Source organism: Borostomias antarcticus, assembly GCF_949987555.1.
Source record: "Borostomias antarcticus genome assembly, chromosome: 22".
Taxonomy (NCBI): domain Eukaryota; kingdom Metazoa; phylum Chordata; class Actinopteri; order Stomiiformes; family Stomiidae; genus Borostomias; species Borostomias antarcticus.
Genome location: NC_140255.1, coordinates 14,437,049 through 14,457,048, shown reverse-complemented (window position 1 = coordinate 14,457,048; position 20,000 = coordinate 14,437,049). Strand labels below are relative to the sequence as shown.

General features: G+C 44.3%; 4 protein-coding genes across 4 annotated transcripts in view; 2 read left to right on the top strand and 2 right to left on the bottom strand.

The window, feature by feature from the left end:
- Positions 1-2,681: 2,681 nt before the first annotated feature.
- Positions 2,682-5,825, bottom strand: pdap1a (pdgfa associated protein 1a). The gene is made up of 6 exons (XM_084455946.1): positions 5,634-5,825; positions 4,889-4,971; positions 4,694-4,768; positions 4,477-4,601; positions 4,206-4,357; positions 2,682-4,081 (listed from the first exon to the last, which is right to left on the bottom strand). Exons 1-6 carry the CDS (start codon positions 5,644-5,646, stop codon positions 4,053-4,055), a joined length of 477 nt encoding a protein of 158 aa, XP_084312072.1. The 5' UTR covers positions 5,647-5,825; the 3' UTR covers positions 2,682-4,052.
- A 1,601-nt stretch (positions 5,826-7,426) lies between these two features.
- Positions 7,427-8,679, bottom strand: cby1 (chibby 1, beta catenin antagonist). The gene is made up of 5 exons (XM_084455969.1): positions 8,653-8,679; positions 8,237-8,349; positions 7,961-8,066; positions 7,721-7,833; positions 7,427-7,613 (listed from the first exon to the last, which is right to left on the bottom strand). Exons 2-5 carry the CDS (start codon positions 8,333-8,335, stop codon positions 7,533-7,535), a joined length of 399 nt encoding a protein of 132 aa, XP_084312095.1. The 5' UTR covers positions 8,336-8,349; positions 8,653-8,679; the 3' UTR covers positions 7,427-7,532.
- A 1,604-nt stretch (positions 8,680-10,283) lies between these two features.
- plbd1b (phospholipase B domain containing 1b) lies at positions 10,284-17,302 on the top strand (the record flags this gene model as incomplete). The annotated part of the gene is made up of 10 exons (XM_084455799.1): positions 10,284-10,498; positions 10,915-10,998; positions 11,281-11,422; positions 11,747-11,893; positions 12,365-12,509; positions 13,401-13,601; positions 14,632-14,772; positions 14,954-15,139; positions 16,876-16,982; positions 17,129-17,302. The coding sequence occupies exons 1-10, from the start codon at positions 10,341-10,343 to the stop codon at positions 17,300-17,302; spliced, it is 1,485 nt and encodes a 494-aa protein (XP_084311925.1). The 5' UTR covers positions 10,284-10,340.
- Positions 17,303-17,995: 693 nt separating this feature from the next.
- The window catches only part of kctd17 (potassium channel tetramerization domain containing 17), a 10,569-nt gene continuing 8,564 nt past the window's right edge, over positions 17,996-20,000 (top strand). Inside the window, exon 1 of the mRNA XM_084456672.1 lies at positions 17,996-18,400. Coding sequence (XP_084312798.1) covers positions 18,050-18,400 — 351 coding nt within the window. The 5' untranslated portion in view covers positions 17,996-18,049. The remainder of the gene's footprint in view (positions 18,401-20,000) is intronic.

The window sequence follows — 20,000 nt, the reverse complement described above, 5'->3', positions numbered from 1 at the left end:
GTGTTCGAAATAAACAAATATTTCATCCTCCTCGAATGCAAAGTTCCATTGGTCTCTCTGAGCAAGCCCTGAACTGGTTCTGCTCCTATCAGACAGGACAGAATATGTCTCCCTGGCATCCAGGTCTCAGACGTGCACGGTCACCTTTGGCGTCCCAAAAGGATCTGTTCTTGGCTCCATTCTGTTTATCCTCTATAACAGGGTTAGTTAGGGTTAGGGTTAGGCTTGTCATCATTTGTAGACTAAAGGAGAAATACACTGTGAGCCCAAACTGCTAAATCTGCTCAAAGACGCCACCTGGCGGTGGTGCATCACTAAAATTAAATAACACCCGTCTGAAATCCCACGAGATTTCCAACAAATACCGCAATGGTAAAATGCTGCGAGATGGATTATTTCTAACTACCCCCAACTGTATGTTTCCGCTCGATCATATCATCAGTGGTGGAATATCATTGTCTGAGTCGGCATGTTCCAGCACCGATTGGTGCCATTTTGTTGTAAATAGTTAAGAATCCGAAGCCCACGTAAAACAACACAGAAGGTCAGAGGTCACTGTTGCAATACTGTATATCAACCTATGCAAAAGGTTTGATGTTGTTTTATGTGTGTGCGTGCAAAGCCTGTAAAAATGGCCTAGCCGCAATATGTTTCAATGTCTCTGTCCACCCCAGATGTAGTCTCGCATAGCCAGACCTATCTCCACACTTCGTTTACGCTGTGCCAGCGCCGGAGACAGGTCTGGCTGGACATATTACCATTCTGCAATAGGGGGGGGGGGACGACACATTATTTCTTTAAACCAATCACAGCCGTCTTAGGGGGAGCCAGCCCCGGACGCAGCGACCGTGCTCTTGCGAAATAGTCTGGATCGAATCTGATTGGTGCCGAGAAAATCTCTCAGCCCGAATAAGATTAATTTGCGTCGCCAGTCTCGCCACTGATTGGGCAGTGTGATCAACGAATGACAAGGTTTATCGCCAAAACCTACATCCATTGTGTCAGACTACCCCAGATGTAGCTTTGCAGACCTTTTAATACTAGATGTGTTGTTTCCTACTGAAATCTATCGTGTGACATTGTAATGAAGGATAATTATAGCTGCATAGTCTGCTTGTAAGGGCACACAGTGGATGAAAGGTTATTTAGAGTTTAGAATGTCCACCAGCTTACTTTGGGTTGAGGATGCTATGTGGCTACACATGCAATGTCTCTTTATTTTTATTTTTACTCTATGACTCTTAGAGTGGGGTTTAACATGTTTTTTGAATGATTTTTCACGGTGCCCACCCACATCCATTGTATGACCAAAACGGTGGTAGAGCAATTATCAGACTTTCTGAAAAGTGCTAGTTTTGTCAACGTTTTGATCTGAACCATTGTATATGATCATAAGTAACCTTAAAACAGGGCTAAACATGCATTTTCCCTTTACTACTCCTTTAAGTAGTGTCTCTGTTATTATTCTGCTCGTGTGCGATTGTTCAAGCACTTTGAGATTGTCTCACAATGAAAAGCGCTTTATAAATAAAATGAATTATTTATTATTAATGGGGTCCTACAGCACCAAGCCAATGGCCGCTCTGGCCTTCAGTCATCTGTTTTAATTGAGCAACAGTACAATGTGTTTATCATCTGGACTGAGATTTTGCCTGAAATGTCATATCTGTACACGAGGCCATTTCCTGGAGGAGCTGGGGAAGGCACTCATGGTACCACATACTGTACAATAGAGGCAGGACATGCCAAGTGAGGGACATCCAGGAGAGAGCTGCACATAGTACACCAGTACCTGTAAGAATGTGTGTGTGTGTGTGTACACACGCATGCGTGTCAGGGGATGGGGGGTCAGCAAAAAGACAGTAATCATCATCTTTCTAGGTTGCTCCTGGGTGGAAGAGGTGCCAGGTCTGCAAGCCGTCTGATGACGTCAAGACAACGGCGACGTGCAAAATTCATTTGCACAAAGTACACTGTGACGTCACTCGCAGTAGTGGACCACAGACACTCACTTCTTATCCACCAGTGATGTAAAAACGGAGCAATTTCAATATATTTGCTTATATACATCTTCAGTCACTAGACCACTGGCTGCCCGTGTGCTGTGTATACACACATTAGGGTCTATATACACACACACACTTGTTCATATTGCTAATTTCTTGTTCATTTTTTTCATTTCTAGTTGTGAATAATCTAAACATGGCATAAATAAAATTTTATTTCAATAAAAATCCTTGAATCATTTGGGTTGATTTTAAAGGGTGGTGCAAAAAACAAATCTTTTGCTGTGACGCCGATTTACAATTCATGCTGCCTGTATATTTCCAGTGTTCCAGGTTATGATCCTACAGGTCCTAGATATTTCCAGATCACCTTTTATAACATTCCATGTCTGTAAAACCCCCTTTGCCCCCTGGGTAATATACATTCTACTGGTTCCCCTTCCTTTGCCAGTCCTTGATCTGACAGGATTAAGTATATGCTTGCAACAGATATCCAAATCAGGCAGTCAGTCATCACAGATCAGAGATGATCACAGTGAAGGGAACTGTGGAATGGAATTCCCTCATAAGAGAATGGTGGTATTAACACGCTGTCCGTGGAAAACTAGAAGAGTTGTGTAAGTCGACATGTACAGAATGGTGCGGATAAATACAAAAGCAGGCAAGACAGTGGTAAATGTGTTTATCAATGTAATTTTTCTATACAACAAATTAACTCAAATACAGACAAATCAAAACATTTATGCAGACCAATCCGTTGTCTTGGAGAATTCTTTATAAGCATTTTAAAACGCTTATGTTGTATTAATTATACTGTATGTTTTCAAAGAGATTAAATGAGATTCTTTCAGCTACTACCATTGCGAGAATCAGACCTGGATCAAATAGTATTTCACATGCTTCCAAATACTTCAAGAGTGTGCTTCAGGCACGCTCAATCAAGACTGGATAAAGCGAATAGATTTCTAATACCATTGACTCAAGGCCTGAGGAGAATATTGCTTTCCCGTTCAAGGCATTTCAGGCTCCGCCATCACGCTGTAGCTACAGCGTAGTCAATGGCAACCAGATACACAGACAGTGAGTTGGTCCTGTAAACTATCAAAGGCAACACAATGATGGTACCTTCTCAAGAGTAATTAATGACCCCAGAGGAAACGCCATAGGAGAGACAGAGGCCAAAGCATAGAATCTCTCTAAATACAAAACGTCTTTGAATTTACTGCACATTTGAACACCAGACAGCCAATTGAAAATATAATGAAGAGCCAGATGACCTTATTGGAACATTGAATTGGAACATTGATACCACCGAGTAAAATATGACTTCTGTTGAATGAACCGCAAAACTGAATGGTGTCAAAGACACATGCTGCCTAAGGGACCTCTCTCTCCCTATGACCGTCCTGTGGGGCCAATGGCCTATGAACTGTCTGACTACAATGAAGACACAGCCGGTAGGGGACGAAGGTGTAAACAGAAAATATATAGGAATAGTACATAGATTTCCTGTATGATGCGGATCTTATTAGTGTTCCTTCCTCCATCGCACACTCTCTGCCCAATTTACCTGATCATTTAAAATAAAAAAACAGGCCAAATGGAAGGCAAATCGATCCTCACTGTCATTTACACCCCCTGCCATTCTGTAGTAAACTGTTAAAATGTATAGAAATCTAAAGAATGAAAACTCCAGCAGCTTTAGAATTTAGAACGCTGGGTGTAAGAAGGAGTGAGGAGGGAGAACTCTAGAACACCTGGGATTGTAACTACTCAGGGAGCCAAGGAACTAGTAGGGCACCCGGAGAGCCGCCTCCTCCTCCTCCTCATCCCCCCCTCCACCCCCTGTCCTGCCTCCATCCAGACACCTGGTCCACCCCCATATCTCCTCATCTAGGATGAGGGACAAGAAGGCCAGGTTTAACCCTGAGCTGTCACCCATCACATTGGTCCCCTCCCCCACCACCTCCAGTCCTCCCTCTTCTCTGACTCTCCTTCCATCCTCCCCAGAACGTGTTCTAGGCCCAGTCCCCAGGAGAGGGAGGACTAGCGCTTTGACTTGGACTCCTCAGCTTCTGAAAATAAGAGTATAAAAAAGAAGACAGATCTTGAGCAGCAGAAGCCAAGGTGCTTCATGTATACTCGCGCATTCATCACACAGAGCAGTTAACCGTTTCCTTATGCAGATGTAGCCCTCACCTTTCCTGAGATCATCCCTCTTCTTAGCTGCATCCTCCCTCTGTTTCTTGATGATGGCCAGTCTGGCCAGATCTGCCCGTGCCTGCTCCGTCTTCCCCTCCAGGTGGAGCTTCATGTAGCGCTCCTTTGCCTTCTGCTTCTCTATCTCCTCTCTGAGAGAGAAGGAGAGGGATGGGGGACAGAGAGAACGATATAAAAATGAATCCATTCCATGCATCAGCCAACAGCCATCAATGATCATTGGGTATATGGAGACTTGTAGTCCACCCACCTCTCTCTGCGTGAGAGCTCTTTGGGTGCGCTGATGTCAAGTTCCGTCACCTTCTTATTCTTCTGGGACACACGGTTGGGATTCTCAATCTCAATCAGCCCTTCCACCCCACTCTTCTTCTTGTTCTGGAAAAGACCAGACATGTCAGCACATGGGGTTACTGCAATTACAAATAACAATGCTAAATAAAATACAGTGTAATAGCCAACTAACGTACTTCGAGGTCCTCATCACTGCTGCTGTCATCTTCTGATCCTGATGAGGTCTCCTTCTCTACCCCACCGTTCGCCTCCTGTAAAGCACACACAGTCACACGGTTAAAATTACACTGAAGACTTGCTCCATAATTTTGTGAAGGTGAATTTCGATGTTAACTTATCATTGCGTTATCCAAACTTAGAGGAATGCTTACCAACTCTCTCTGTGCCTTCATCTGTCGGTCGATCTCCTCGGGGTTGCTGAACTGCTTGCCCCGGCCCTTGTGACCCTTTTTCCCTAAATTATCAAACGAGAGAGACGTGAATGTGTAGGCGACTGGAAAGATGAGTCACGCATGACGTTTACTGCGGCATAGTTTCACATCTGTCAAAGCTCTACCGCTAAAAAAGAAAGCTAGACCAACGTTAGCTAGCGAAAGGTTACGAATTATTAGCTGCTTGACCAGCAAGCCAAATGCTAAAAAATAGCTAAATGCTCTGTTCAGAATACGCGTTTTCATGTGACTGGGTCAATAAATATGACGACTACTCTGACAAACATGATTCTCCTCCGGATGCACATGGTCGCGCTGGGCACAGTCAGCTATGCTAGCTACTAGCTAACGTTAGCTAGATAATAGCGACACGTTATGGTTAGCTATCTTACGTACTAACGTTACCTACGTACAGCTATGAATATCGAAGTCGTTACTGGCTAATTTTAGCTTGTCGATGGCTTGTCTAGATATCAAAAGTCGTTGAACAGCACTTTATGGGCATCAACAACACAGCACTCGCAGGGCCAGAGTTCCAAGCTAGCGTAACGTCAACTATTCTTGTCAGCTAACGTTAGCTAGCATGCGAGCTATTTTTAGCGAGCTAACAAAGCTAGCTAGCACAAAAAATCTAGCAAAGCTGGCTAGCTGTCAATAACGGCGCTTGCTTGATAGCGTTACTCACCACCTCTTGGCATGTTTAGAAAAGTAGTTGAAAACGAATCCTAAAAATGTATGAAAATAAACAACTTTTCTGTTTTCAAGTAAAACAGGTCTAAATGATGTTCTGTCTAAAGAACAGGCCAGAGCCGTCTCCTGCTGCCGCTGGCTGCTGCTTGTAGCACCGCTAGCTAAAGCAAATGTACACCCGCCGCTTCCTGCGTGAAAGGCGGCGCACTAAATAGAGTAGGCTACTGATGCAATACTCAACCAATGGAGTTGACAGGCGCTTGACTTAAGCGCAAACCAACGGTTTGTAACTGCGCTCGGCACTTAAAAAATACAACAACAAAAAACTGTTTTATAAAAGTGAATCATTGCTTATACTTATACAACGTCTACATTATTGGGAAACATTTTGTAATAAACACTGACTATTGGCTGTATTTTCGATTTTAGAACTTTTTACTCCAGGCAAGAATGCGCAGCCACAAATCTCCATATGGAACTCTACTGCCTCTGAAATTCAAATAGGTTATTCTGGAGGCAGAGGGTTCAAAGAGAATATGTCATGGCCAGGAAAAGGCCAACATGGACTACTCTCTTCCAGCCATAGCCTATCAGAAAAATAGTTCTGGAAGGTGTCCTCCAGAGAATCAACCTGAGAGATATACTGTAGGCTTTAGAGGTACTTTCAGTTCATCACCTTCATTGTATTCATTTGTATGACCCTGATGTAGTGGTGGTCAGGGTTTAGAATAGAATAGAAAGTTTATTTGCCAAGTACAGGTACATTGGAATTCTTGTAATTGCTTGTCCTTGTCACTGGAGGACTTAAGAGTGTTCAGAAAAAAAATGCATGACCCTCCCTGACAGAAATATATTATTCTTTGACTCTCCCTGAGTGATTAAAAAAAATAAAAAACTCCAGCAAATAGCAATATTTAATATGTTGTTACTCGAAATAAGACACGTCCCTGACCAGGACTTGGACTGAACACTTGGACTTGGTTTCCAGGTGCCACTGACAAGGATGCCCACTGCTCCTGGCTTTTCCTGGAGGACAAGCTTGGATGGGATAAGTGCAGAGAAATTCCACCAGATGTGTGTTTGTGTGTTGTGTGTGCTGCGTCGCCCCTCACTCATGTGTGTTGTGTGTCACACATGAGTGAGGGGCGACTTTATTGTAGCCAATAAAGACCCTCAAGGTGCAGAAATTATTATTGAGTATAATAATGAAATCAGCTGTCAATTTGATATTTAGAATGGCCCTTAGAATCAAGAACCCTTCTTCTCGCAGGTCCATATTAGTCCTTGGGCCTGGCTTAAGTCACAGGGCAGTTCAACAGTACTTTGCATCTCAGTATATCTCTAGAACTCTTGTAAATAACATTGAACTTTTTTTCCCCATTATAGCTAGTTTCCAGACATATGTTGGCTGTACATTGGCATTGATTTGGGCAATTACACAAGGCTGGTAAGTGGTATGGAACATATAAATATAAATGTGCCCTTAATTATTGACACATATGATTTATACATAGTCAGTGGAGAGGTCATAAACTTGAAATCTTTGACTAGAATTTGAAGCACTATACTGACGACAAGTTTATTATCACAAAACATTAAAATACATTTCCTAATGATTGCTTTGCCATTTTAAGAAAGTAGAAAAAGTATAAAACATATGAAATGCTCTCAGCTGCCAAAACCACACAGAGTACAGGATTGGGAGGAAAAAGAGCGGAGAGAGAGAGAGCGGAGAGAGAGAGAGAGAGCGGATCTCTGAGCTCTACAGTCTACAATACATACACTTGTTGGTCCCTACATCTCATCATTAGCCCTTTATCAGTAAGACATGCTCCTTCCACCAGTATCCCTTATTTCCTACTTCCTCATTTTCCACTATAAGATTTCTAATTGTTCACTTTTTTCTCCGATGGTGATTTTTCACTTCCTCCAGCTCTTTCTCCATCAGATGGGACTCTGCAGTGGTTTCTGACAACTTGGGAAAGAAAATTGAAATGTTATAACAATATGTATCATTACTTCTGTGACACATTCACTACACAGATACAGTGTGCCCAATGTGTGAGGTTACTGAGGACTAACCATGTCCAAGAGCAGGTCTATCTTTAACTTCAGAAGGTTGTTCTCCTCTTCCAGCTGCAGGTTCCTTTTCTTCAGCCTCTGAACCTCTTTTCCTGACACGTTACCTCCAGATTCTGGGTAGAAGACCCACAGAAACACATGGAAAAGAGAGCCCAGGGCATAAATCAACAAAACAGTGATGGTTACAAGGCCTAAAGAGGGGCTAGAGTGGATCGCTAAGTCTCCTATCTGTATGTTTACCTGCAACCCACAGTCCATCTTCAAACTTCAAGCTCTGGCCCCCGATGGTCATTGCAGGTGCTCCATACTCAAGACCAAGCTCTACTTCCCTAGTTGAGCGGTCCAACTAGATCCAAAAAGAGAATAGTGAAATCACCAGCTGACGTTAGCCTACGTTTGGTATGACACTAGTTATTCATGGAGAAGCCCAGTATTTTAGTGGTGATCAGATGTGTTTCGTATGGAACAAGGAGGTTAAAATAAAGTAGCTAACGTTAGTAGCTAGGATGAACTCACCGTGTGAAGGTTCGACAGAGATGCAGACTTGCGAGGAGGAGTCTTCTTTGGGCTGAAGGTATTCCCAAACAGGGGCATCTTCTTCGCTAGCGCTGTCATGTAACGTTAGCTAGCTAGTAAAGTAAATAAGGTTACGTTGTTATATGAGATATGTCACCACATTTCAAAATCTAATCGCATTGATTGTGAAAGGCTTCACAACCAAAGCAGCAGTTTAGCTTTGCTAGCCAGCCATACATAGTGGTAACGTTTATAGCCTTGAGAACCAGTAGTGGTCACAGGTTACAGTGTAGTGGTTCTCGAGCCTAGTGGCCAATGCATAGCTAGCTGGCCTTAAATGCCATCATTACCAACAAGCGGTTTCGTTATTTATTAGATAATATAATATTCTGAGACAGTGAGCAACTATATTTTACCTGTTTCTCTATAAATTAACGTTTTTTGATATCCGTCGCGGAGATCTCCTAGCTACTAATGTTAGCCCGATATAACTAGACGCATAGCCAAACAGAGCGCATGTTCGACAGTCCCATTTTAGAGGTTTCTTTGAGACAGATAACGAAACATCTGAAAATGTCTGTATATATTTTAGACGCAAATTCATCAAAACGTTTAATGTATTATATTATGTGTGTATTGCAACTTCAATTGATTTGTTTATAACCGCAAGCCTTTTCATACTACCAAACAGTTTGAACCTCCCCCCCTGCTGAAGAGGCATAGTGAGCTAACCCATTAACGGGAGCACATCACCATGGTGATGTAGTCGCTGTTTGAAGATTCTACGTTTGGTTGTTTACAGAGGTTTACATTACACCGTGTAGCTTTAGACGTTCATAAATACATGTTTATTCCGCGGCGACAAACAAAAGGACCCGTCATGCGTAAATGCTTTCTAAATATACATCGGTTTTATGTGAATCACAAATTATATAAACGGCAAACCCCGCCTCTTTAGCAGTTAGCCCCAGTGGCCTAATGGATAAGGCACTGGCCTCCTAAGCCAGGGATTGTGGGTTCGAGTCCCATCTGGGGTGAAATACTTTTTAATCGTTTTGCTTTGGATTCTGAGATATGTCAAAGTTCGTTTGATTTCGATATTAAGACACCAAGCGGACACATTGATATACGCGATTCCAACAATATAACAAGAATGTTTTTCATGAGGCAGCACAACGTATTACGACTATACATCGTGATTTTGTGGGCTTTGGATGCAGATCCCGTGCAAACTTACCGTAAGTCCTCTTCAACATTTATTCCAATGTGCTATTCATGTAAGGCCTACATTTTCCCTTTACGCTTAAGGGAAAATTGTTTAATTAATTGGAAACAAACCAAAAAGTTTAAGTAGATTTAGTAGAATTCTCCAGTCTTGAGAATTCAGTGTAAAATGTGACTTTCACTTTGGAACTTTTGCATTTATCATTTTAATGTTTTGTGTTCTATTTGGCACTTTTGCATTTATCATTTTAGTGTGTTGTGCTCTATTTGTCTCTGTATTGAATGTCCTGTTTGATAAACTCCTCTTGATCAGGTCTCTCTTGGGGACGAGAGCCTGTGTCTCAATGAGATTACCTGTCTAAAGGTTTTTTGTTTGTTTGTTTTTTTAAACTTTAAATGCTTGACAAGAGAGAAAGAACATGTTGTTCCCCTTTGTAGGCTAGGCTAGATTTACAATAAATATACTCAAATCAAATGTTAATGCATGATCCTCCACTCTCTTTGATTGACGATGGCCCATCTGTTTGCTGGTGGTAGCCTATATCACTGCACTGTCAATGAAGTACTGAACGTAATGTGATTAAAGTGCCTCTATCATTTCAATGATAGATTAAATGATTAATTTAAATATTACAGTACTTCACATTGGAGATAGTGAAGAAACAGCAGGCACACACCAATAGGCTACAATAGGCTACACATTTAAGAAGCCTATGCAACAAAACACAAAAAGACACATTTTTCACCCTAATCAATGTTACCATACGCATTATATAATGTGTGTTATCCAAGCCTGTCTATCCTTTATGTGGTAGAGCTACAAGAGGCCAGTGTCTATTGGGACTCTGCCCAGAAGAGCGTGATTCTGAAGGAGAGGGTGATGGAGAGGGAGGGGGATGCTTATGGCTACTACAACAACACGCTGTTCCTGACTGGCTGGGGGGTGCTGGAGCTACGCGCAGGGTACGGGGAGACCCCCGAGAGCGACGAGACCACCTGCTTCCTGGCTGGCTACCTGGAGGGGTTTCTCACTGCAGAGTGAGTGCGTAGCGGTGGTGGAGAGTTTCCAATTTAGTTGTTCTTTGATCTATATGAAACAATCATTGTCCTCCTACTGAATAGATGTTCTGTACTTGATACTGTTCGCTGTAAATAAAAGTGTCCGCTAAATGACTAAAATGACTGACAAAAAAGTAAAATGTACTAACTGGTGGTATTCACAACCCCTAACCTTAACCAGTTGCTGCATTTCAATAGAGGTACAGATAATAGTTTATCGGTAGTTTGAGTGCCTCCAGACAATCTGTAGGCAGCCCTCAAAATAAAGTGTTTCTATGCACCTCACATGGATGACCCTGTGATGTCAGATGTCAGCACAGTGTCACGTTTCTCTGGTTTGTTGAAAGACTGAATATGAATGATGAGGTGTTGATTCCCCCTCTCGCCAAATACAGACAGATGTTTAGCCACTACTTCAACATGTACCCCCAGCTGATTAAGGATGAGAAGATGCTGGACCCCTTGAGGGACTTTCTGAGGTATGCATATGCTTCTCTCCTTCTGAATGGCATCATGGTTGTCATACTCAGCATCTAAACTCTTTTAAATAAAGTTTAAATTCCAACTTAAGTGCTATAATTAAATAAATTACACTTCTTGCTCACATCAAAACTCGTTCTCCTATTGGTTACTCTTTTAGTAGTATAGTAGAATAGCACATAGACAAAATACTATCCAACTCAGAGACATGTCTTATAATCAGCCTCTACCAGTGTCAAGGGTAGGTTCGCCCCACTCTGCCTGTGTCCTTGTTTCTCCAGTAAGCAGGATTTGTGGGCCAGGGAGCAGGTGAGGTTGAAGAAGAACAGCGACCCCCTGTGGCGATACGCAGGACTGATCTTGGCTCAACTGGATGGACTGCACGCTGGCGCAGCACACTGGGCAAAGAGCAGACAGAAAGAGGTGTGTGTGTGTGTGTGTGTGTGTGTGTGTGTGTGTGTGTGTGTGTGTGTGTGTGTGTGTGTGTGTGTGTGTGTGTGTGTATGAGAGAGAGAAATATATATAGAGAGAGAATTAACTGTGTGAGTGGCCATCAGTGTCTCCTCACACTCAATGTGACCTATTGCTTCTATACCAGTATACTGACCAACAACATAACATTCAACATTGCCACATGCAGTATCAAATCACCATCTCTACCCCTCTCCAGCTTCATCTCTTCCTCCCTCAATATCAATTCATCTTCTCTTCCTTTCTCTCTTCTTCTCCTCTCCCCCACGCCTCCAGCCCCTGTCAGTGTTTGCGGTCCAGGTTCTGAATGAGATTGGGGATCTGCTGGACCTCATCCCAGCACTGGCACCACACGCCAGCACCTCCGCTGGCCAGGACCCCTTCAGAATGCCAGGCATGGGCCACTGCTCTGCTCTCATAAAGGTCAGCGGTCAAACAAACCCATTTAGCCCCAGGGTTGTGGTCTGCTGTGGCAGTTTTTTTTAATGAGCCTGAATGTGGATGGGGCAAATTAGATGCTGTCATTTCGCCCCCTCTTTCTCTCTGTTTTCTAAACAAGCCTGGAAATCTAGACCGTTGTAGATCTAATTTGGTCTACAGGGCAACATCAGTTATCTTGTTAGCTTGGACTTTGGAAGTATGAAGCCTAATCGGTACCCTGAAAGCAGCCTACCATTATGGCGTATGCCCCACCCTTTGTCTGGTTGGGTGGTTATTGGCCTGAATGTTGGGGGGGGGGGTAGTATTATCATAGCAAAGTATTTGAGATGACTGTTATGTTTCATCCATGTTCCTTTCTTCCTTCTTTCCTTCCCTCCCTCTTTCTTCTTTCATCCTTCTCCCTCCCTTCCATCCTTCCTCCTTGCCTTCCTTCCCCCCCTCTATCTGTGGCAGGTGCTCCCAGGCTTTGAGAACCTGCTGTTTGCCCATTCCAGCTGGTATACCTACGCTGCCACCCTGCGCATCTACAAACACTGGGATTTCAGACTGGCAGACACACACACTGCCACGGGCAAGATGTCCTTCAGCAGCTATCCTGGTATAGGATCCATAATAGCTTATACAGTAGCTTATGACAAATAACATTCCAATAGCATTATGTCACAGGTGGGATTCGAACCCTTGACCTTCCTATTCTGAGACAAGTAGAAAAATACATGTATTTAATACCTAATGGTTGAATCAAACTACTGTAAGTAAGTGTGAATTAATCTGCTACGATTCCTACTTCAGTCTTGAAAACAGAGGAATTGAAGGGCAGGTTGGCCTGAATGTGCAGTATAGAATAAGGTTAATCCTAAACTGCGAAGCACGTTGAAAGTCTTTTTTTTGGGGGGGGGGCATCTCTGTCTGGGGAAACAGAAACATGCATGACAGAGGTCTGACAAAATTAGTTTTCTGGTTGCCTAGGTGCTTGTTGCCAAGTCAGGAAATGTTAAACAATATTGTTATAGAAGATTTGCCAACCTCCGTCACTGCTATAAAAATCCTCTTACAGGCCCCATCACCATTAAACAGAAGTGGCTTAAAAGTTCTATTTTTAGAGCTAAACAGACAAGGTTATCTGTCGGTGCAGAAACTCAGTACATTAAAAAGAAGAGCTCAAATACATTATGGTGCTGAGTTTACATTAACCCCCAAAGTCCTGCTATAGTCCTTGGAGGGGTGGGGAGGATGTGGTGCTCAATGATGTGGAGGATCATCAGGATGTGGTCCTCCCTCTCCTTTCCTCTCTCTGTCCTCCTCTCCTCTCCTCTCCTCTCCTCTCCTCTCCTCTCCTCTCCTCTCCTCTCCTCTCCTCTCCTCTCCTCTCCTCTCCTCTCCTCTCCTCTCCTCTCCTCTCCTCTCCTCTCCTCTCCTCTCCTCTCCTCTCCTCTCCTCTCCTCTCCTCTCCTCTCCTCCTCTCCTCTTTCCTCCTCTTCTCTCCCAGGTTTCCTGATGTCTCTGGATGATTTCTACTTACTGGGCAGTGGTCTGCTGATGACCCAGACCACCAACAGCGTTTTCAACACCTCTCTGTTCCGCTTGGTCAGCCCACACAGCCTGCTAGCATGGCAGAGGGTGAGGCTGGCACACGCCCTGGCACACACAGGGGAGCAGTGGGCACAGGTCTTCTCCAGGTACAACTCAGGTGAGGGCGCGGTGGAGGCGAGCGCATTGCTGAATAGGCATACAAACTGATACAATACAATATGATAATGTCCATCTCTATGGAATGACTATTAATAGCTATGTAGTAAATGTGTAATTAGATATTCAAAGCATCAACCGGCTCGATCCATATATTAAATAACAGCCAAGCTGGTCTCTGTTCTCTGAATGTGTGTTGATAAGCCCAGCGTGTGAGGCGACAGCGTGTTGCCAGGGAGGAACAGCACAGTGTGTTCTGGCTGGTAGCACTGTCCTACGGTCACCTCCTGTGGGACATAACACCTCCTCATGACTGTATCTTCCCCAGATAGACTTAGACTGGTGGTACTGTCATGCTTAATGTTGCAGTGGTATACCATGACTGCAAGCTCCATGGGTATCTTGTTTTACCATAACAAATGTTGAACTGTATTTATTTATTTAATCTCTATGGATAACAGTATAACAATTAGAAATGGTGCTTGGAGAGCACAGACCTCTGCCCATAAATACATTTTGTGGCTCTGTGCACACGCACGTGTGTGTGAGCTGGATATGTTTGGTATTTCTGCATTCGTTAGGTCGCGAGCTTTACTGCTTTTTGTATGTCCAAACCCCGTGTCTCTGTGACCTTCCCACGTCAAGATATGGCCTGTCGTGTTTTTGCAAAATGTTGTGTTTTTGTGAAATGTTGTGTTTTGCAAAATGTCATTGGCCGGGTTTCCCGAACGCGTTAAGAAGCACTTAACTCCAAAGTACTTCTTAACTCCCATGCAAAGGGTTGCTTAAGAAGGGTTCCTTAAGAAGGTTCTTTATCGGGAAACCCGGCCATTGTGTTTTGCAAAATGTCTATGTGTTTTGCGAAGTGTTGTGTGTTTTGCGAAATTTGGCGTGTTTTGCACTTCAGGGCCACCGTCCATTTACCCTGTTCTCAAACTAATTCAGGGCTTCATCTGCCTTTCAGTAACAACCAGTAGACTTGTTCCCATCCACATCGAAACCTTTAGCAACTAGTCCGTGTTTCCCTGTAGGAACCTATAACAGTCAGTACATGGTGTTGGACCTCAACCGGGTGTCTCTGGGTCAGAGCATCAGTGAGGGTGCTCTGACGGTGGTAGAACAGATCCCTGGACTGGTGCTGCACTCGGACCAGACACAGGCCCTCCGGCTAGGTAAACACTCCTCCTGTTCAACTATATACAGTTTAACAAGCAATGCAAAAATGTCCGCCCAACAAAACAATGAAGAATCAATAAAACAATAAGTAATTATAACCAGTGAATTCATCTACATATAATGTACACCAACTTTCACATACTTCCCCATCTTCCCCTGTATTCTGCCCTCTGATAGGTTACTGGCCGTCCTATAATGTGCCGTTCCATGGTGACATCTACAATCTTAGTGGCTACGGGGTGATGAGGCGGAGACATGGGGAGGAGTTCTCCTATGACCTCTGTCCACGTGCCAAGATCTTCAGACGAGACCAGGCCAGGGTCACCAACCTCACCTCCCTCAAACACATCATGAGATACAACAGTTGAGTGCTGCTGGGATGGTAATGGTGGGTGGGTGGTTTATGAGAGTGTGTGTGTGTGTGTGTGTGTGTGTGTGTGTGTGTGTGTGTGTGTGTGTGTGTGTGTGTGTGTGTGCGTGTGTGTGTGTGTGTGTATTTATACGTGTGACGTGTGTGTGTGTGTGTGTGTGTGTGTGCGTCAAGGTTATAATAGTTTTTTTTATTTTTTTTATTTTTGTTTAGTTGTAATTAGTATTTAGTATTTAAAGCTATGCTAGTTTAGTTTTTATCTTTTGAAAATGCTTAGTTTTTGGTTTTTGATTAGTTTGTATTAGTTTCAGTATTAGTTGTAGTTTTTTATTTCTTCTGCACTAGCCTCGTGAGACTATCCTGATCTCGACAGCTCACGTTGTTTCACTCTGTGTGAAACAAAACCATCTGGCGCATGTCAGGTTACTTCTATGCAGGGGCACAGCTAATAAAACCAGGCCAGGTCCAGCCTGGCTTATGTGCGTGGCTGGCTTGTTTCTGTTCAGGACTGGTAGGACAGAAGCTAGTCATGCCACTGAAATAGCTGTGAATTGAAATGACATGAAATAATGTCTGATAAATTAAGATAGGTCTTGTTGCCTGGACACACCAGTTCCAATGCTTCCAATGCTAATCCAGCACAATAAGAGCGGGATAGCCAGTTAGCTAACTTGTGGAATTTAGGTAAGGGATAAAAAGGTTGGAGTGAAAGGATGAACGTGTGGAAGTTTGGGGTATAGTCCCATAAAGTCATCCCCACCGGCCGGTCTCCCGGGTGGGAGTCCAGTCCAATGCTCTGATAACTACTCTACTTGTGCAGTGGGGATCGGCAGGTTGGTTTTGGTGTCCTTCTTCCAGTCCCTAGTGTGGGTTGGGGTTAGAATAAGGGTTGGGTTTGGGACAGGATCTGACCTATAAGGCAGGCAAGGGGTAGAGTTGGAGTGAAAGGATGAACATGTGGAGGTTTGGGGTATAGTCCCATAAAGTCATCCCCACAGAGTCTTGAACCCTGGTTTCCCGGTTGGGAGTCCAATGCTCTGACCACTACTCTACTTGTGCAGTGGAGATCAGTGGATTGATTTTGGTGTCCTTCTTGATTTTGGTGTGCTGGGACTACTGCCTCTTGTGGTACCAACAGAGAGATGCAGGCCAACATTGTCAGGAGTAAGGGAGGGAGGGAGAGAGGGAGTAAGGGAGGGAGTGATAACCCGATAAACGCTATACTAGCTGCGCGGCTGGCCAGCCACGCACAAAAATTGAGATTTCATATCCACCCAAAATACTAGGCTACTAGGCTAATGAAAAAGATTAAAACTAAAGACATTTTCTCTATAATTTTAGTCTATTTTAGTTAGTTTTGCAAACACACAATACAGTTTTTGTTAGTTATCGTTTTTTTGTCAAGCCTAGTTTTTGTTTTTATTTCTTTTATTCTTTTTTTTATTCTTTTTTTGAAATGTTTAAAAAAATGTTATTTCACACCTAGTTGTCTTTTTTGTGTTAGTTTTCGTTAACTATAATGGCCGGGTTTCCCGATAAAGAACCTTCTTAAGGAAACCTTCTTAAGCAACCCTTTGTATGGGAGTTAAGAAGTATTTTGGAGTTAAGTGCTTCTTAACACGTTCGGGAAACCCGGCCAATAACTTTGTTGTGCATGTGTTTTCGTTAACTATAATATCCTTGTTGTGTGTGTGCATGCATGGCTCAGTGCTGTTGATGTTTATTTCAGACTACAGGAGAGACCCTTACTCCAAGGGCCACCCCTGCAAAACCATCTGTTGCCGTAATGACCTGAGGCTGAGAAGGCCGCATCCTGGAGGTTGCTACGACACCAAGGTCAGAGTTCAAGTTCAACCAATGTGTTTATGAAGCCTATCTGTTTATAAGACTATCCGGACATGGCATTATCTGTTTCTGCTCTTTCCCTCTGTTCTCTTCTCTCCTCTCACCCCTTTCACTCCTACCCCTCCTCTCCTCTCTAGGTGACAGATTACCAGATGGCTCGCGAGTTGGCAGCGGAGGCAGTGAACGGTCCGACCACTCAGGGAGGGCTCCGCCCCTTCTTCTGGTGGCGCTTCAACCTCACGGCCCACCAGGGCCTGCCGCACACATATAACTTCAGCTTTGTTACCCTACGCCCCTCCCTACGCCCCTGACCAACCACCACACATTCCTCCTTGACCCCGAGGCCCTCCCCGCCACCCGTAGATGCAGGCTACCTCGCACACCTCAAACCGCTTTGTCGCCATGTTGCGACCCTCCCGTAGGTTCCCCCCATAGCGCATAGAGCTAGGCCTCTACCTGACTGCACCCCATACCTACACTTCATCCACCATTATAAAATCCTACCTCCATTTGCAAGGGACTTTAAACCCTAACCCCAGACACAGAGACAGTAAGACACTTCTTAGAATCGTATGTAGATGGAAATGTGTGTGTTGATGATGTGTTTTCCCTGCAGGAAATCTTCCCAGGCTTGTTGATATCAGGGATTCTCATCATCTGTCTAGGGATGATGCAATACCCTCAGGGGCTTATAGGGTTTACATTTTGAACTTTTCAAAAGTGTTTTTGTAACTAATAAACTTCCTAAACAGTCCTATGAAAATAAACATTATTATTATTAAGTTATTCATTTACTGTGTTCATTCGTTACTATAGCCACCTTAATCAAGACAAATAGGCTACTTGGGAATAGCCTACGATTCTCACATTTTGGAACTACAGATCCCAACGGTCCTAGTGTGCTTGAACAGAGGGGGCAACGGAGGAGAGGCGGAGCTCGTCGGTCGGTGCGCGGTATGCATAAGGACAGAAATCATTAAGCAACTGGAAGGAAATAAGTGGATACGGACGCTATTGCTCGTTGTAGTTAATCGTAGGCTATCCATTGCTGTTTCCTAATGGCAACGGAAGATAAACGGAAAGCGGTGCCGCAGGCGACATCCGAGGTCGATTCGCTGCCGACTCCCCGTGGCAACAATAACAACAACAACAACAATAACAACAATAAAGACACCGAGGGAAGTGAGAATACAACCACGGCCACGGCGAGCCCCGCAGAATCGAGCCGTTCGGAAACGCAGAGCATAGGGAACGGCTCTGGAATCAACCCGACCGGGGGGAACAACGGGAAATGGGTTCGGTTGAACGTCGGAGGCACCGTGTTCCTCACAACGCGGCAAACCCTGCTCAAAGAACAAACTTCTTTTCTCTATAGGCTGTGCCAGCAGCAGGACTTGCATTCAGACACGGTAAGTCAGTCAATAAATACGAGTATCTCTCGTGTGCGCGTAGGCTATTGGATTATTATTAGGCTACAACACACGGGGGGGCTCACGGTAGGCTATAGGGTCAATCGAACTCTCATAGCTTGACAGAATGAGTGGTGGTACGTGTAATAGACGCGCACTCGTCTTTTGAATTGAACCTGGAAGAAAAATGTGCGGCTCATTTGACCGTGGAGAAAGAAAGTGCGGCTAGCTTGACCGCAGTGTCAGATGGGTGGACACGTGCTGCCTTCTGGGCAGACCTGTTCAGAGGTCTTCTGCTGGAGTCAGAGATACGTAGGTCTACTTCATGGCCGATTGTGTTTTGTATTATAGTCTATGAGAGTAGGCTACAATGCAGCATGTTTACTGAAAAATCAGGGTTTGTGTGTATGTAGCTACATCTGTGTGTGTGTGTGTGTGTGTGTGTGTGTGTGTGTGTGTGTGTGTGTGTGTGTGTGTGTGAGAGAGAGCGTGTGATCTCCTCCATTGCCTGCAGCCTAACCAACTGTAAACTAGTAAGTGGCTTGTGTTATAATGCACCAGTGGCCACATGGTACTATCTGTGACCTTCATTAGTGCTTAAACACTGGCTTTCAACTGCCTGGAGTCCAAACCCATTTACGCGCTCTGCCTGTCACCCTTCTCTTCTTTTCCTCATCTGTTCTCTCTGCTTTTCTCCGGTACTCTCCTCTCATCGTCCTCCTCTCTCCTCTCCACTGTTCCTCTCCTCTGTTCACATCCTTTCTTCTGTCCCGTCTTCTCTTCCTCCTCTTTTCTCCTCCCCTGTATTTATCCTCCTCGTTCTGTCCTCACATAGATAGATCTTAAGCTCTCTCTCTCTCTCTCTCCCTCTCTCTCTCTCGCCCTCTCTCTCTCTCAGCTAGGTCCACGGTGTCATACAATTTAAACACTAATTAAATCTAAATAATGGCCAGTTATTATGTAGCCTACTGTACAACAGAATGTGACTCCTCGATTCGTTAGGATCTAAGATTGTTTGTTACCAGCCTCAACCTCAACCCATGGATTTAAGAGCTTTTCATGTACCACTCACTCACTCTTCTGGAACACACACTACGAATTACTCTCAAATGAAGCAAGCATCAGACATTCACACGCACGCACACACACACTCACAGCGTCTCACGTGTATTACTCTTTTTAATAAGATTACTGTCCATCTGGCAGCTTTGTGACAGCCGGCCCCCTCCGTGTGCTAAAATAAACCCCCCCGTCCGTCACTCCTTCTCTGCTCCCTCTCTCATCGTCCCTTCTCTACTGCCCCCTCCTCTTCTTGTCTTCCCCCCTCTTGCCCTTTCCCCTCCTGTCCTCTCTCCCTCCTCCTCCCTCTCTCCCCTGCTCTCCTCCCCCCTCTCTCCTTTCCTGATCTTGCTTCTACAGCGCTCTGTTTCTAGACTCCTCCTTCCTGCCAAGGTGTCACACAGACACACACACAGGACTCACACACACACATACACACACACACAGGGCACACACACACAGGACACACGCACACACACACACAGGACACACACACAGACACAGGACACACGCACACACACACACACACACACACACAGGA

What these genes read in the sequence shown, in the direction of transcription:
- pdap1a (XM_084455946.1), bottom strand. An exon ending in TGAAGGCACAGAGAGAGTTG is followed by an intron (nt 4,769 to 4,888) that starts GTAAGCATTCCT and finishes TGTGCTTTACAG; the next exon opens with GAGGCGAACGGTGGGGTAGA. An exon ending in GAGCTCTCACGCAGAGAGAG is followed by an intron (nt 4,358 to 4,476) that starts GTGGGTGGACTA and finishes CTTCTCTCTCAG; the next exon opens with AGAGGAGATAGAGAAGCAGA.
- cby1 (XM_084455969.1), bottom strand. Translation starts at nt 8,335, where the DNA reads ATGACAGCGCTAGCGAAGAAGATGCCCCTGTTTGGGAATACCTTCAGC. An exon ending in CTCTGTCGAACCTTCACACG is followed by an intron (nt 8,067 to 8,236) that starts GTGAGTTCATCC and finishes TTTTGGATCTAG; the next exon opens with TTGGACCGCTCAACTAGGGA. An exon ending in TAGACCTGCTCTTGGACATG is followed by an intron (nt 7,614 to 7,720) that starts GTTAGTCCTCAG and finishes TTCTTTCCCAAG; the next exon opens with TTGTCAGAAACCACTGCAGA.